This window comes from Plodia interpunctella, chromosome 4 (genome assembly GCF_027563975.2).
Source record: "Plodia interpunctella isolate USDA-ARS_2022_Savannah chromosome 4, ilPloInte3.2, whole genome shotgun sequence".
Taxonomy (NCBI): Eukaryota; Metazoa; Arthropoda; class Insecta; order Lepidoptera; family Pyralidae; genus Plodia; species Plodia interpunctella.
Window position 1 is genome coordinate 2,668,828 of NC_071297.1, and position 19,565 is coordinate 2,688,392.

At 34.1% G+C, this 19,565-nt stretch overlaps 1 protein-coding gene across 3 annotated transcripts in view; it reads right to left on the reverse strand.

Annotated features, from left to right (window-relative positions):
- LOC128669506 (uncharacterized) overlaps positions 1-19,565 on the reverse strand; it is an 88,528-nt gene that overhangs the window by 37,547 nt on the left and 31,416 nt on the right. For all 3 annotated transcript variants that reach the window (XM_053744400.1, XM_053744398.1, XM_053744397.1), the window contains exon 2: positions 9,285-9,513. In XM_053744400.1, coding sequence (XP_053600375.1) covers positions 9,285-9,363 — 79 coding nt within the window. In that variant the 5' untranslated portion in view covers positions 9,364-9,513. The remainder of the gene's footprint in view (positions 1-9,284; positions 9,514-19,565) is intronic.

The window sequence follows — 19,565 nt, forward strand, 5'->3', positions numbered from 1 at the left end:
CATTCGCAATCACACTATAGTCGTGAAAATATTACCCCTGAGCAAATTACATAGTTAATAAATTACTACTATGAATATCGACGCCATGTTACTTGCAAAAGTAGGTCGCGACGGCACTGTGCTTCCAATTTTCACTATAATGAGCTTTGCGTTCATGCAACTTTATTTTGCATATTGACATTGTTAGTGAAAGGTGCTCGTTTAAAGAGAAAAGGTATTGGATTGCATTTTACAAAGAACGGTGAGAAAATAAAAGTTTAACGGAGATCGAACTTACATGATTTTGACCAACTTAACCAGGGGTAAACCTTGGTACAAAGGTCGTCTGCACGAGTACCTCCCTCTCATTATACTGTCGTCAAAATATCAGTCTTTGTTGACGTTGTGTTTCAGTTTGAAGGGTGAGAGAGGCAGTGTAATTACAGGGTACTGTGCGCGTTGTCTACTGTGTCGTATCCTTTACGACAAAGTATACAACGCGCGTGCGACGCCCCTGGTGTTGCAGGCGTTGATAGGCTGTGGTGGCCTCTTACCATTAGATCGGCCGCATGCCTGTTTCCATGCTTGGTAGTATAAAAAAACTCTCATCTGAATCTATTTTACCGGTTTCTTCCTCAGTCGGCTAGAGCTAGGTATAGCCGTACTTCAGGGTTTTTCATTTTTCAACTATTGTGTATGTTACAGGCACATACCGCTCAAGGATCCAAGCAATGTGCCCGACCCCTATGCGAAGCTGTATCTATTGCCAGGCAGAAAAAAGTACTCGAAACGCAAAACTATTGTAAGCGTGGGAACTTAGTCCGCTTTCCTACTTTTCTTATTCACCTCGCACCGTTCTATGGTGATAGTGATAGATAGAACTAAACATGGATGATGTCGAGGATTATTATATATTAGATATTTTGAGGATATTTTAATGATTAATAAATGTTTGTAGATGAGACAGTTCTACATTTCGTGTTTTAAAATTAATCGAGAAAATTATTTAAGAACTATTTTATTTAATTTTTTCATAAGAGAATTACATGTTTAGGAAGGTTAACATCTCTTTTATTAATTAAAGTATGAAAAAAAATAAACATAGAGACATGCCAATAATGCCAATTGCTCTACTATCACACTATCTGGCGAGAAATCAGGGGACTACGTTTGTATGAAAATACGGCCCTATAATTGCCTGTTAATCAAAAGAAAGAATTTCCAAACTTTTCGAAAACATAATTTGCTACTTTATTTATTACAAAGATAAGGTACTTTGTAAAGTATTTCTTGGAATCGAATAAACCGCGAAAGGAAAATAAAGCTTTTAACGCCCGTTATTTTCTTAGGTACATTTAACAGAATATCAAACAACCAAAATTCATGACGAATTCGCCTTTATAACTGTGACCTAAAGATTCATCAAGTGTAACATGATATGCGGCCGACTGTACTAGGGAAAGTGAGAAATACGTTCAATTTTAATTTTGTTTGCCAAATGCTTTCTGAAAATCTAGAATTCGGTGAATTTTTGTTAAAGCATATTTTTTTCTGGTTTGAACACCTAAATCCATTAGGTATTTTATTAGATCTTCTACGAAAACGAGATATATTGGTGTGAATAATTAATTTTGACATAAGTGTGGTTAATATACATACAATTAAAATGAATCACTAGATGTTCTCAAGAATTTGGAGTAACATTATATATTTCTGTTTGAAAATATTTTCTTTTTGTAAATAGATGGTAAATAAATAGGTACATTAAATAATGTAAAAATTAAATAATTTTGAAGCATAACCATGCTTCTATCAAATTTACATTTGACATAGGATTAAAAATTATATTTGAAATATCAACTAAAGACTACAAATTTTTGACATACACATGAATACATAATTATTATAGATGCGATAATCTGTTTGTCTTTCTATCATGCTTTTGATGACTAAACCGTTGTGCCGATTTGATGTAGTGTATACAAAGAGGTATGCGTTTATGAGTTTGTGTGTTTGAGGCTGGTAATCTCCGAAACTACCGAACTGATTTCGAAAATTCTTTGACCATTAGAAAGGTACGTTATCCAAAATTGCAATAGGCTATATTTTATCTCAAAATTCCCACGGGAGCGAAGCTCTAGGCAACATCTAGTTTAGAATAAATATAATAAATAACTCGAATGGATGAAGAGAGTGAACACTACAGGAAGCGAATGAGATTTGGATTGTGGCAACTGGAAATCACTCTCTGCCTACCGCCATGGAAAACAGTCGTGATAATAGACCCAAGGTCAAATAGGCTACCGTGGGCAGAACTGTGGACAACAGCTAGTAAACGATATTTAGGACAACCTGTTTATTTTAGGCTGTCGTTATCAAATCACACGTACGGCTTAGCCGCGCATAATCGCCAAGTTGCGTGCCTATATCGGCCCTTACGAGCGACCTTAATTATATTTATTGGTCAGACTCCACCGTTCTCCACAACCTACGTATTGTAATAAACCAAAGTAGTTATTTACTTCCAGCCAAAAGTATTATAACTTACATCATTTCCTATATTTATTCCATATTCGAACGTTACAAATTGGAAATATTCTGTTTGGTGCTAGTTAAATTAATGTTGTTGGTTTTATTTTGTATTCTACTATAGAAACCTTGTTTGTAATCCTGCACGACTATTATCAATAAAAATAAGAAAATTGATGTTACTGTCTTTAAAATAATATACATGTCGTCTTGTTGCTGAAATATACTCTGCTTATATTTGTTTAAATATGTGGTTTTATTACCAACTATATTAATTAATTATATTAATAATTATGAGTTATTATGTAATTTGGAACTTTTTAGTCCATTTCGGCTTTATATTATTACCGTTATTTCACTTGCCTATGTGTTTGTTTTAAAGTTAACTTTATGATTACATAGTTTTGTTTCCATTGGAGTTTTGTTGTTCTGAATTGATCGAATGCCTTCTCCAGTAGCTATCACAAGCGCAGAAGAAAGTCCAATTATCAAATATTACTTGTTCATTGACTATTAATATTTAATTTACAAATAATCGCACGTAAAAACAAAATTTAAAGATCGATTTAATAATGACTAAAGAGTATTCAAATATCTGATAATAACAATGATAAGCAATGGGAAACTATTGCATTAATATTGCAGGTAGATATTGTGTTACACCACATAACGGCCTAGACTCTCAACTCTTAACCCTCATGAAAGAGGAAGAAGAAAAAAAGCTATTTAAAAAAAAGATTTCCAAAATTATATTTTACTTCTTTTCGAGTGTTTTATTGCTAACACAGATTAAATTCAAGTCACATAACACACATGACACATCTGACATGACTTTTACGACTACCTACCGACGTAAACGTGACAAGTACTCATTTACACACTAGTGAACTCAAATGTTCACCAGCGTGCAGGTTTCTTCACGATGTTTTCCTTCAGCAAAAGCAAAGTGTGATCTATGATAACTACAATATATGAAAATAACATTAATAAAGTATTTCAACGCGTATGAAAAGCATTAACCTCAACTTTCGGCCAGTCGCATAATAAAACTGCACACGTATTTTCAGCACCTCTGCAAAGTTTGCGCAGAGCGCCCCGAGCGGAAGAGTATAACCCGTGTTTTTAATTTTTCAAGCACAGCTTACCCCACGCTCTCTGGGAGCACGTGCCCGTTTTATGGAATGGGCATCGGTTATCCGGCTTATTTCCATCGTACGAGTATGAGTTTGAACATACTTAAGTCTTTATTTTAATGAGTACGTAGATGTATTTCAGTTATTGAAAACAAATTGCGAATTTGAGAATTATGTTTTTTTTTTTCATAACATTACTAAATGACTATTAATACTTTTCAAGCTATTTTATATTTTAAAATGTTTGCGAAGTATTTTATTAGATTTTATATATTGTAAAACTGATATCAGTTCTTAGCTAACTCACCCTGGAGGTCCCGGGTTCGAACCCCGGTCAGCTCAACATAGAAAATAATCTTTTTCAGATTGACATGGGTCTTGGATGTTTATCTATATATATAATATTTTATAGAATATAGTATCGTTGAATTATTAGTATCCTCACAAGTTTCGAACTTACTTTGGGGCTAGCTCAATTTGTGTGATTTTGTCCGTATATATATATATTTATTTAAAAAAATATTAGTATAAAGTCATATTAATCTTTATTAATCTATTGATTTCTATTTATTATTATAGACAATAAAGTTCCAGAGTTAGCTACAAGACAATGCATAACGCTTAGCTTAGAAACATAGATTTTAACTAAACTGTTTGTAATATGTAAATGTGCTAGTGAGATAAAAGTATTTGCAGTTGTAAGAGAATTGGTATTTTCTTCACAAAATGAGCAACCTTATTTACATTTTAAATAGCTTTGTTAAGATAGAAATATTCAGATTTTCCATCTTGCTGTATTTCGACTTGCTGTGGGAACAAAAATTTAGTATTTATGAAAGACACATATTTATATTCTCCGAATCATATAATTATGTGGTTAGATCGGTTTAAACAGGTGACATCTACCGCAGATTTCGACTAATCTGAGATATATTTTATTCAGATCCTATTCATGTAAAATACAGTAATCATTGTCGTGTGGTTTATAAATAACTTAAAGTTTTGAAGCCTTAATTTCTCTGTAACAAGTTCAGAATTTAAAAATTAATAATGAGTATATTATTTTAGCAATTAATAATAAATTTATGTATTAATGTCATTTACAAAATATTATAAGAGGTCTTTCAACATTTTGGCATAAAAAAATTACTTTAAGTATTTACATACATTACACTTAATCTCAAAAAATATTTGATCACTTTTTTTTTGTCTAACCTACAACGAAAACTATATAGAAAACTAGACAACGGACGAGTGTACCCAAATAAGATAGAAGATTTCTTTGCAACTTGCGCGGCCAATCCGGCTAATCACGTACAAAGTGGTAGACTGAGCCGGGCACGTAATGAGGGACAAAATATGTCATTTCAAATATCTACAACTCTTTCTTCTATGAGCGAAATGGAAGATATGACGGGGTCTACAGCTTTCTCTGTCAATGACTTTATAAGTTTTCTTTTTTTATAGTATTGTCGCTATTATATATACTCACAAACTTTCGCATTTATAATATTAGTAGGATTTAGCAAATAGTACAAATAAACATTTATTTATTTAAATCATTGTAACATGAGACTAATAATACCTATATAACAATATTTATTCAGATCGTAGAGTTGTTTTATCTAAGAAGTTTCATAAAAATCTGCACATGTAAAGGAGCACTTCCCAAAAATCCCAATCAGACAAATCCACGAACAATAATTGTGCAAAAAAGGAAGAAAACAATAATAATAGAGAAATGTTTTGATGACCTCGGTGGCGCAGTGGTAAGATTCTTGCCACTGAACCGAGAGGTCCCGGGTTCGATCCCCGGTCGGGTCATGATGGAAAATGATCTTTTTCTGATTGGCTCGGGTCTTGGATGTTTGTCTATATATGTATTTATTATAAAATACAGTATCGTTGAGTTAGTATCCCATAACACAAGTCTCGAACTTACTTTGGGGCTAGCTCAATCTGTGTGATTTGTCCTAATATATTTATTTATTTATTTTGTTTAAGGCTGTGCTTTCTCCGACATACAACATGTTCTACGTCATATTCAATTTCGATATTTTATCAATTTTCACGACACTTACAAAATGACGACCAAGTACTGATATTGATATAAGATCAAAAGATTGGTGAAAGACATCAACTCTTGGCTTTGTCTACCCCGCAACGGTTGTAAAGACGTGATATAGTAATATGTATGAAATATAACTTATTTTAAATTATTTCTCATGAGAAATAACAATTTTTCTACTTGCATCACAAGTTTAAAATGGAATAATTTTGCAAATATAAAATTAATAAAACAAAAAATTGGCGTTAATATTTTTTTATATATTTTTTTATATATTTTTTTATAGTATTGTCTAGTAGCGACAATACAAAATTCGACCCTCCAACAACACGTCCGTGACAAATTAAATAATTACATTCGCATAATCGTTTATCACGTATACTGTTTAATTATCGTTTTCTAACTCCATGTGTCGAATACCCAACGAGCTTTAGAATTAGTGGTCAAAATTGGCTCTTATTCTAAAGGCAATAAGGTTGCAAAAATACATTTTTCAATACAAACATTCCCTAGTTATGAAGTTCTTCCGTGGCGCGCGTGACCCGACTCCTGATATTATTTAATTTATATATTTTTTACTGCACGACCGCCTTTCCCAGTAATGTTTGATTTATACAAGCCGTTTGAATGCTTGCTTATCTGAGCGGAAAAGAAATACATATTACTTCGTTTTTTACTAATAATTTTATACAGGTAGCTATATACGCTATACTATACTTAGATAATTATCTGTATTTTGAGCATCTTGTTTTCATTTTCAAATAGTAGAAATGTATTGTAGTTATATAATTTATATTCAGTTCGTCGTAATCAATTACAAAAATAAACTTTATTTATGCACATTAAACGTCTCATTTTTAAAAAAATTAAAATAATGTGTGATAAGGATAAAGATGTTTTAAATACATCGAAATATCATCATAGATTTTACGATCTTTGCTATACAGAACTACAGTAAAATCAATGTTTTTGTAAATACGCCAAATATACTGACAATAACTAACGAACAACAACATGAATTAGTAGCATACGTAAACGAAATAACGCAACATCAAACAGTTTAAACCTCACAAAAATACCACAAAAGTAGATTAAACACCCCGATACGAAGAGCAAACCTATAAATGTGCGCACTATCCGGTCCAAAAACCAACCACTTGCAAATAGTTCGCAAATCCAATTATCCTGGGCTGAACCCAAAATTTTGGGTTACTTTGGGTTACCGGGTTCCACTTTCAAAAGTTTTGCTAACAAATTTAACCGAGACAAAACTGGCCGAGGCAAATTGTGACGTTGTATTACAAAGGCAGACTGTCGATTGCATGTCAAGATGATTCTTATACTGTGGTAACAGGAGCGAATTTGCTATGAATTTGGGTGATTTGATGTGCCGGTGACTGGACTAGATTAGCGACTAGGCGCTTCCCGACGCGATCAAACGCTGTGCAATGATGGCGTATTAATTACAAATTATAGCGGGCAACATTATATGCCCTTCCGGTGAGACGCCGTGCTACCCTCTGCCCCCCGCTTCTTCTCCTCGACGCTCACAGCACTCGCGCCGCGGCGTACGCGCGCGGCTCATCGAAGAAAACTAGTTTGTAATGAACGCGAACCGGCGCTGCCGTGTTCCCGCTGTTTCGCCGACGCACGCTCTATTAGCGAGCGAGGTGTATGTGTGGCTACCTGATTAAAGTTTGTGTTCCCGTACTCGGCGTTTACTTTAATCACACACTTCGCCCAGCTATAAAATTACTGAGTCATGACTTCGCGTGGCGTTTTTTAGGCAAAGACTAAATACGAAACGCCGACTAGGTTTTCAATATATGATTACTTATCTATAACAATAGTTAAATGTAGATAGCACAATGCAGGTTACTTTGTAACATCGGGCTTTAATTAAACTTATTTTCAGAAGAAAACTAAGACTGTGCCAATATTTATTTATAGTCGCATTTTAAAAACGAATTTCGTTGAAGTTTGGATTATATTAATAACTGCTCACGGGAAGAAATCAGTCTAGATAAGTCTAAAAAAAAAATTTTTGTCTTTGAAATATCGAACGGAGGATAATTGTCAAAGTACTTTATATTAAAATTTAACATAAAATTATGAATTAAATATGAAGCCGTAAAACAAGTCCGATAATTATTCGTACTCGTACTATTTGTTATTCAAAATTAAAATACTAATACAGGTGAAAGACGTAACAAGTTTGTTTATTAGACAAATTAAAAAAAAAACCGACTTTCAATATTAATTTCGCTACAACATTTGAACGGCTAAACGGATTTTCATGAAACATAGCTAAGAACACTCGGGATAAAATTATCTATGACGCAAAAAAAAAACTAAACGAAAACCGATTATTCCATTTGGGAGATACGATGCCACAGACAGATACACAGACACGTTAAACTTATAACACCCCTCTTTTTGCGTCGGGGGTTACAAAGGAGAAAGATGATAAATTAATTTTTAACAGTGACAAACATTACAAAGGAGCATGTTACCTCGACAGATGAAAAATAAAAACTCTTGATAATATGTGAACCTAAAAATAACACGAATACATCATTAATTATATCTGATAACGTCATGAAAAGCGTGGTCTGTTAACAGAAACTCGAAACATTATAATTGTTTGTGGAATAATAGCTGTTGATTTGGGAAAGGCAAGACCTTTTTGTTGTTTTGTTCTAACTATTTATAGCTTTTGACGTCAAAGCTGAAGCCCGGGGCAGGGCTTGTTTGAGAAATATTTTTACATTATTAATAAGGTGAGTTACTCTACTCGACGTAATATCCAAGCAAGTTTATTTATTATAAAATAGGTTATTACCCTAAGTTTTCCGTAGCGGTAGCATTGACATAAAAGAAAATTGTTTTTTTCTTTATGGGCAATGGTGATTAATACGCCTACTCGCCGTTAATTGGACCTGAATCGATTATTCAGAGTGAGTGAACATTAAAACCTATTTTAACAAGTTCATGTATAACCGAATATAAAGTAGTAATTTCTTTAATTGTGTCAATTGGGCCAAATTCAGTAACTTTTAATTTACCAGTTTGTTCATCACGTTGAGTGCCCTTTATTAAACTTTGCTTCGGTGAACAAGCCAAGTCAAGGATTAAGCCTAATATAAATAAATTCGTAAATAAATATTTACCAGCAGCTTGTCTTGTATATTATTTTTTACTTAATCAAATATACAAGAAAGTCTAACATAACTTTATTTCGAATCTTTCAGCTTTGTTCAGCATCAGGTGTGGTAAAAAGGTAACCTCGGACTTCCATGTGGATTAAAACAGAATTAATTAAGAAAAGGAACAATAAATATACCAGCAAGATCCCATAAATTCCACGTCTATTGAAACAAAAACATATTTAAAAAAATGGAACCCGCCCAATACCATTTATGCTTAAAGAGAAAATCATTCCCACAGCCCACAAAGCTCTCCGTAATCTAATGTCACTGGCAAAACACAAGCCACAAATCAATACTTTCACGCAACAAGGGAAAAAAAATATTCCATATTCAAACGAAAGGGTATGAAGTATGAAAACTACTTACCGTACTCCGGGCAAATGATGCATAAAGCCACAGCGAGGAAAAAGCCGGCGACCTCGCTTGGGAAGCCCTTGTTACCCATTTTTCCCTTTTTGTTTAACCCACACTCGCTTTTACCAACATATTTACTATTACTTTGTGCAATTTTCACCAACAACTCTTTGGCACGATCGTCCTTTGTCTAGTGTCCCGCTTCATTGTTCCTGTCACTTCGATGACGTGAGGGTCACATCTGAAAAAAATATAAATGTGTGTTAAAGATACGACCTTTTATTGATGTGGTAGGTACACTTGACAACACAATTAAGAGATCAATAGAGTGTTTACTAGATATAATTTCTATCGTGAAGGCTTCGGTATATTTTAGTAACCTAACGATCTTCGATTGCAATGAACTATGAAAAGATTAGAAGATCGATACAACCATACTAGAAACGATACTATAGGGTGAGTTACACTTGTTAACTTTGACGTTGACTTTAACCTGCGCGCCGCTGACGTTCAGACAAAATGGTGTCCTTTGCATTTTCTGCACATGTTACGTTTGTTATGTTATTGGTGCAACCCACACTTATTGTCGATAAGTCATCGCTCAGGTGATGGTCGATTAAAACAACAATTAAAAAGCCGGGGCTCCGTAAAATCATACAAAAAGGTTTCATTTATCTCTGTGACAAAATCGATTCAGTAGATTCACTACAAAAGTCAAAAATACAACATTTTTACTCTAATATCAGTATAGATGGATAAGTAAGATTCGAACTTGGGGAATAAATGCGGGCAATTACTGAGCTGTCACACCATCATAAAATAAATAAATACCTACATGTATTTTGTTTGCACAGATCTAAGCATGCTTAGCAAAAGTTACAAAGCTCAAAGTTTTCTTCGTAATACAGTAAATGAGCACAATTCTTAGAAACATATTGTCGGGTTTAAGTTAATTTAATTTATCAAAACCCTTTCTGTCTTGGAATGTACGACTTCATAAGCTTAGTAACAAATAGTCACAGTAAAGACATCATATAATACATATTTATCCTGCTCTTTTCAGGGTTCCATAGCAGAATGACGGGAAACAAAACCCTTTTGCTTTCACATAGACTTCGGCCTGAGCGCCGCGCCGCGCCTCCCTAGTTTAGACAAAATGGCGTACTTTGCATTTTTCCTCGCAGGTTAAAGTTAACCGGTGCAACCCATAACAATAGCCTCAATGTAAGGTTTAAATAGCCTATCTATAAATACCCGGCATACGTGGATTGCCAAAAATAAAAAACTGTAGAATTTTTCACTTGTTTTAGCCTTAATAGCTATGGCTACGTTTCTTTTTTAAATCGACTACGGAACCGTAAAAAAAATCACATACTCCGTTTGTTTAAATATTTTTCCAAGCCGATCCCATAATTATTCGCTGAATACATTAACTGGAAATGACCTGAAAAGGATGACATGTATTGTATAGAGGCGTCGCCGGCAGAAATTGTATTGTGTTACATTGCTTTATGTCGCGAGTGCCGCTTCTGTTCGCTGTTTGTTCTTTGTTGTCATGTATTTAGATGAGTTACTCCGTTTCTTTACACGTGTTTAATGGACACAGTTGGAAATTATTTAGCTAATGTTTTCCAGGCCATAGAGTTAGGGTCCAAAGAGCTTGGTTCAAAGGACATGATCAAAGGATATCTTAGTTCTTTTGCAATCCAGGAACTTAGTGTGTGCGACGTGGCGGTCATACTTTCTGAGCACGAAGGCCTATTGCTCTATGCTGTACATATATTTATGCTAATAAGGAATTTTCTTATTTATTTATTTACCAGTTTATGTACACGAACAGATTATATAAGAAAAATAAAAAGTGGAATAATAAGTACATATGTACTTACTGCTTATTTCTAAATAAATCTCTTCCAGCAGACCCGAGAGAGGAAAGAGGAAGAAAGGACAAAGTTTCTTGAAAGTGACTTGTTAAATATGATGACTATGAAGCAGATGTCCATTCTATTATATTCTACTATCGTCTGAGCGTTTACTCGGTTTCTTCCGTTGAGCGTCGGAGCCCAGGGTCCACTCAATAAACTGTTTTAATGTGTTTCTATTTTATAAAATTTACCACATAATGCTTTCAGTAGCGAGTAGTGCTTTACAAATTCTTAGTAACCGATCTAATGTTTTATTGCGAAGCTATTTATTTATTAATTGCTTTTTATAGATTTCTTTATTTATTTGGTGCAATTATATTATTTTCTGCTACTTAATATAGATAGTTAAAAAATCTTAACTAACGATCAGAACAACAGATGTGGAGTTAATCGTTGATGATATTTTGCACCGATATTTTGCACCTCTTTGCTAAACCAAATCTTAAAATTTTGCAAACATATATTGTTAGGCATACAAAGTCATATCGGAAAACGTAAGGTGTCGGTAACGTAAGCAAAGCCGCGAGCAAAAGCTAGTAATACTCGTAAATAAAAGCTTTTACAATAATATGTAAATTAAGTCGCATACAATTTTGATCAAAATACGCAACGCAAATAGAAAAAGACATTAAAATAAGCAAACCTTTCGTCAAGCCAACAAACTGTGAAATATAATTGAATTGATCAATTTTATATAAAGAATTTCTCATTTTGTCTAATCCTAATAAAGTAGAATAAATAATGTCGCCGAAATAAAGAGGGAGGTTGTGATTACACAAAGAAACAGAGGAATCCTATCATTTCTTTGGTTTGCAATCTTTTTTCCAATTTGTCTTAATGTTAATGCAGAGGAAACGAGATTTATTTCACTTCAGAGTCTGCTTTGCTCAATGTAAGTCCCTTGAAACATGAAAAAATGTCTCTGGCTACATGTGTTACTTGCCAGCCGCGAATTTTAAATGTTATTCTTATAATGTACAATCTACACGCGTGGTATTCAATTCTAGATCTCATCAAAATAGGTTCAGCGGTTTAAGCGTGCAGCATGACAAAAATACATACCTACTCTCGCATCTATAAAAACTATATAGGTAGGTATAATATGGTTATGCTTATAAAGCGAGGTTGTGATTATTCAAAAAGGCAGAGGAGCGAGGACAGTGGATAACAAGTATGGGTTATAATTATTTATGCTTTTGCCCGCGACTTCGTCCGCGTATTATATGCGTATGTGCTCATAAATATGTTTGTAAATATCTGGGATTTTAAGAAACCTATACCAAACCTAAACCTAACCTATTTTAAGTTAGACCATCTGTAGTTTTTGGGTGATGCCCGAACAATCATAGAGATCACAGACAGACAAAAATGCTGAAAAAAAAATGTTTTATCCTCTATTAGTCCCTTTACCCCCCCCCCCCTTTAATTATTGTTCTTTAGACTGTAGATACGTGTAGATTATTTGTATAGATTAAAACAAAGCAAAGTCCTATTTTTGTATTCGTGGAATTTGTTAAAAATTTAGTAAATGACAACCAGATTCATAGAATACTTCAATTGATCAATTCCCTTCTGGAAAATGGATTTCGATGATCAAAACAATTTCGTTTAGACCATGGAAACCATTTACTGGGAACTAATCGAACTGGTGCACTAAAAGCTCACGAATTGCTTCGTTCTTTATATGAAAACGACACTAATTTATTGAAAAATCTTTTCATCACCAATACCCGTCAACAATATAGCCCTTTTCTTCACTATGCCATGTAAACAGATAATAAAATAAGTTTTGTATTGAACATAAAACATTTTACGGCGTATCGCGCTGGCAGCTTCCGAAGGCAATGATTACTGAATACTAGAATTTGCAAAAGGATATTGCAAGTTTCTCTGTAAATAGAGGACCGTCATATAAAATATAACATTCTTAATCAAATAGTTTGTACTTAATTTAAGAAGTGAATTGGTCGTACAGTCAACAGCACAACAAGATACCATGCATTAACCTCTATGGCACAGTAATAACGGCGAATTTGCTATGTATTTGGAAAGGTTGATGTGCTGTTGTCTGCACAACGAATACAAAATTAATCCTGGGTACACGATAGCCACCTAATGGATAACAATCAAGCGGAAACAAGGACCTTGTCTCCTTTTGGAGACCAGACATACCCATTCGGTCCGTACCTGTGTCTAACATTCCAAGTTTTACGGAAACCACTTGTCTAAATCGTGTCACCATTTTGTTTTCAGTTTACTAAGTTTCCGCTTGGTTGTTATCCTTTAGGTGGCTATCTATATCTAGTACCCAGGATTAATTTGGTATTCGTTATACAGACAACAGCACATCAACCTTTCCAAATACATTGCAAATTCGCCGTTATTATATGGAGATACGCCATTATTATATGGAGATAAACCTTTGCCCAATACTCAAAATCAATAGCAAAGTCATCTGCCGCGTCTGTCGGTCTGTCTGTTTGCGTTAAACTCAGAAAGTACTACATGGATTTTCACCAATAGGTAGTATGATCCTCGGGAAATGTCTATATTTTATTATATTTTTACCCGAACGAAGTTGGGACGCGCCGCTAGTAACTAATAATTAACATTTTCAGTTCCGAGCATATTTTATAGACGATTCAATTTCAACATAAATTCGTATAAATCAAAGTTTTAAATCAAAAATAAACTACGATGAAAGAAAAGGCTCTATTGTCACAAGGAAGTGGCACAAGATTGACGTTGTTATGGAAGAGAAGATTTAAAAGGACCAGTTATACAGCTAATTTGCATTATAACAGTGTAAGTCAGACTGATGTAGAAACTTTACGTTCTCCGTACAGCTGAGCGAATTTATGGTAGGCAATATCTTTTAGTTAAATTGTGGGTTCACAGTTTTCGTGGCTCGTTTTTTTAGCCGTTTTAAAAAATAAGGATGAGATGCACCGTTAAATGTGACGTTGACTTAAAACGGCACGTCGCTGATATTTGGAAAAACATGGCGTAATTTGCGTTTTTCTGCGCACGTTAAAGTTATCTTCAAAGTTGACGGTGCAACCCACCCTAAGGGTGTGATTGTCATTGTGTCAAGTCTCATTGTGTCGTCATGTTTTTCTCCGCGACAAAGGAACAGACACGATTTCATACAAACTTTCACCCTCCCCTTATAGTCATTTGGGGGTTGAATTTTGAGAAGTTGTCATTCAAGTCTGTTGCGCTTTCACCGCTGAATCCCCGAACCGATTTAGATTCAATTTAGTTTGCATGTAGTTTAAGATCATCGTTAAATGATTATAATGGGGGGTGAAAGTTAGTATGAAAATCATGTCTGTTCCGTTTTCGCAGAGAAATTCACGCGGGCGATGTCGCAGGCAAAAGCTAGTAAAAAAAAACTAAAACGTAAAACTCTACGCCAACTGTAACAATGACTCCGCCGACTAAAATCAATAAAATCTAGTTCGCCCCACGAAAAGTTGTAAAACCAAACGAAATTGGTGCAATTATTTATTTATGGCTTATAGGGTATGTTTTTAAACACGGTAAATTTCCTTACGGTCACGAAGCATTATTTGATCGTACAGTCAACCGAACATCAACTATATTGTATTTGTTTTATCTTAGAAAGTAGGTATCCATACTTCCATATCAATGCTTCTGTACTACTATCATGTATATAAAAGATTTTTATTTTTGTTTGTAATGAATAAACTCAAAAACTACTGGTCTGGACCAATTTTAATGAAATTGACGAAGCGTTCAGGAGTAACATATGTTAATAAACTAAATAACTTGGCAACAACTCAACACGTGTTTACAGCATGTTTAAACATGAATGAATGTCCTTAAGTATAAGGTATAAGTTAACATGACAATTTTGTTGACTGTACATACCTACTCGCAAGTATACCAACATTGCCACTCATTATAAGTTCGCGTAAGCAAACACGCTGAAATTTTAATATGCCGGTAACTTCTTCAAGAGTGACTCGCTGGCTTTTATCGTCTGAGAAATTTAAAGTTATGAGAGTTCATGTGAGAATATTTGTATTTTAGCGTACTTTTTTCACGTTGGGTAATAATTTACATTATTTTCTATACGACACTTAACAATCAATATTTATTTCGTGTTAAATTATTCCACTATTGTACAGCTGCGAAAAATATTGATGAATATAAGTAGATACTGTGAAATATGTGGCATTCTTTGAGGTGCCCAATGTGGATCGTATGTCTTTGTAAGCCATACTAATATTATAAATATGAAAGCGTGTTTGTTTGTTCGTCTTTCACGCCTAAACGCAGCATTGGATTGAGGTGATTTTTGATGTAAAGATAGCTGGAGCTGGCTACTTCCAGCCGCGGGCGAAGCCTCGGGTAATAGCTAGTTGTATATGATTGATTATTGTGATTGCGTAATAAGACATAGTTTATATATATAATTCACATTATATGTCGGTAAGATGTGGCTTAATTCACGCAGGGCGAATACAAGTTACACAACACTTACATTGATGGAACAAAATTTTTAATACTTTTTAATTTTTGGTCTATTTCTTTGTAAAATGATGAAAAGATAGACGATCTCAATGTCAATGGAACCTTTAGAAAATCAAGGTCACGATATTTCTGAATTCTCGGAAACATTATCATTCTTTCCGATCTCATTTGGAGGGAGACTAATAGAATTGTACAAGTTTTTGGTAAAATGTGAAGATAAAAAATACGGCTGATATCATTTCACGTTTACAATTCCATAAACAAAAAAATGTTATTGAATTAATTTCAAACACTTTTAAATGGAAAGGGACTTAGAAATAAACAGAAGATATCGAAAGAGGAAACTTCTTTCTTTTATCCTCGCGTGTTCTCGATAAGCGGCTGAGAGAGAAAAAATCAGACGTACTACTACTGTTGCATATCAGCAGCCAAGACCATTGTGTCTCTTAGTTGTCTCGTATAACATCCACGCGGGAGGATATGAGGTCGTAATCATTCGCTACAAAAAATCCTTCAAAAGAGCCATTTTTATTGCTCAGTCGTGCTTCGCAGACATGCGTGGACCTACGTCGAATACAATATCGAATCCATACAATATCTGCCTTGTTGTCTACGGGTGTCAATGTAACAGGGACGGCGGAACGTAACGGAGCAATGAGGCATGGCTCTTATTCCACATTTAGCATTAATTCAAAGGCAACTGAATAAGCAGATAGCAATCTTAAACATGGAAGTAACTACTAGCGATTAGAATTCGGTAAATGAGACACATAAAACAAAACTTGAGACAGCACACAGACTGTGACACAAAAACATTTAACTTGTAGAAAGTTCGAGAGTTTCTTGTTTGATCTTAATTTATACTGTTAAGTTTGCCAAGTCAAGTATAGTCAGTAGACGTATTACTGTTTTTTTCTTAAAGCTTTAGTAAATATTATGTTAATTTAATTGTCTTTAAATAGATCGTGGTCATTATGTATAGTTTAAGATAGACAACGAATTTCTGGGCAATATCGATGTGGTGTTTTACCAATGCCTTCTCTATTCACACTCTAGCTGATAAATCATCAAATAAGAGTGCCGGTTTCATTGCGATATTTTCGTTTATATGCGAAAATAATGTGATTTATTTGCAGTGAAATTAGTACACATATTCCTGTGCTATAAGTAGATTTCGAGCCTAGGATATTGCAGTTCACATGCGTCTTAACATTCTATCTATAACATCCATTTCAATATTCATATATCTAATAAAATCATCAAAATATTTTACCAAAGTATGTAATATATTTATTAAAAATCAATTAACCAACAATGTCAAAATAAAATCTGGTCTGAACATGTTTCACAGAGAATAGCTTTTAGAAATCAAATTTGATATCATATTTTCTAGAAAACAGCTGCTATACAAACACTCCGCCTTATTGCGAAGAAAAATCGGTTCCAACAGAACACAATACAAATGTTACACAAGAATTTGAGCATGAACATACATACACTTCAACAGGAAATATATGAAGACGTGACACTGCTACGGATGGACGTGACAAACCAATACTTATCTCAAAATCAGGGCGCAGATTTACATGGAATATCAAATCAGTCTTGGAGTTTTGGAATTCAGATTTTCTATTGGCATGCACTGAATATTTTTTGGAATATTTGATAGAGAACTAGTTGAAGTTTCCCTGGCAGTCTTTGAGATGTGTGTCCGTGATAATTTATATAGTATAATCATTCCTTCTGGTACCATTACATATGATATGCTGGAAATGGTGATTATTGTAAAATGCTCTCATAGCAACCCAATATCTATTAGCCTAACAATGTAGAAAATAACATCTAATATCTAGTCAAAATAACAAAACATATTAAACCTAATAATCTTGTGATTATCGAATAAATATTAACATCAAGGTCTGTTGTGAACACATCGTTAGTGTTACTATGTGTCAATTAAGTTACTACCTATACTCATGTATGTCTACTGTCATTAGGTGGCGGTATTCGTAAAAGTGATGTCTGACGTCATTCGGCGCGACTTGAAAAGAATCTGACACCTGCTAGCATTAACGCACGCGATTAAGTAGCGATATAACACTAGCGACCCGTTCCGTTTCGCTCGGGTAAAATCATAATTGATTATACACCGAAACCTTCACCAGGAATCACGCTTTTTATTGGTGAAAATCGTACAAACATCCGTCCGGTAGCTTTTGAGTTTACTGCGTACAGGCAGACACACAGGGGAGCAAAAATAGGGACTACTTTTATTATACGTATAAAATAATCGGAAGTAAGGATTTTTAATTTTCTATATCACAGTATAGTCAAATTTCAAAACATTAAATTATGTCATATCAAGTGTCCTAAATCTGCCTAAAGTCACCTAAAGGCATCTGACATGACTTTTATGACTACTTACCGCCATCTACTTCATCTACTCTATTGTGGAGAAAAATAAATAAACTATTATTATTATTATTATCTAGTGACAAGTAGTTGCATACACACGATGTTTTCCTTCACTGTACGCAAGTGGTGGTCTATGAAAACTACTATACATGAGTCAGATTGGTATACAAACTCATGTGGCGCGTCTTGACCATTACACCACCACCACTCTGCAAACAGATACAATATTTTTTTCTGCTAGCGCCTGTCGTACAGTTTACTCAAGTATTAACCAATAAATATTTTGATATATTATCTCAGGCTGCATATTTTCATAACAATATCATTTGGGTATTGAACCAGAACTCTGTTTGGAATTTCCGAGTAATGGTGACACAAATAGTTTCATAGAGAATGCCCTTTTGTACGAAGTCTTGTAGGAACCCGCGGGTTTGCGTTTTGTCGACTTTTTACGACACAAGCTTTATGGACGCCGTGGAATTTTGCTGTAGAAAATATTAGATAAAGCTATTTTTTCAACCCATTTGCTCGAAATTTTATAACTCTACTGCTAAAAAGATATAGTATTATAAATACATGGTCCGTTTAGCGTCGCGAAAAAATCCCGTCTCTTACGTAAAAAAATACCAACAGTTGCGCTTGTATTATAAATTATGACGACCTCGGTGGCGTAGAGGTCTCGAGTTCGATCCCCGGTCGGGTCATGATGGAAAATGATCCTTTTCTGATTGATCCGGGTCTAGGATGTTTATCTATATATGTATTTGCTATAAAATATAGTATTGTTGAGTTAGTATCCCATAACACAAGTCTCGAACTTACTTTGGAACTAGCTCAATCTGTGTGATTTGTCCTAATATATTTATTTATTTATTTAAATACATAGTCGTATTTATTATATTGTGACATAATTATCTTTTATCAACAATAAAATATATTTGTTCATGAGTGTATTTGATTCAAATTACTAAAATTTTTTTATATCATTTTTAAATATTCAATTATTTATTGACCTATTCAGCTATGATTTTACTACCATCCGCTTGACGTGAACTCTTTGGAAATGGTTCAAATTGCGTATTTTATTTTACCTTAAAGGTGAAGTTAATTATGTTAAAAGTACGTAAGTATACGTCCGCGTTAATATTGATGCAATAACCTGAAGATTACGCTGGAGAAACGGGGGCGAAATGAAGGTGATTACTCAGGACGACTGTAATATTTTTCGGAACAATTTCACAAAATTTTAAGGGTAAAAACGTCATTATACTAATGCGGACTAAGCCGAGCAAATAACCTTGTTAATCTTCAAGAAATTACATCAAAGAGATACAAGATTATTTGAACGAAAAGTAAATAAAATCCCTTTAAAACAGCTCTTCTTTATAAATATAATCAACTGGACAAATGGCCTGAAATAGGTATTAGAAATACCACGACTCCAAAAATATAG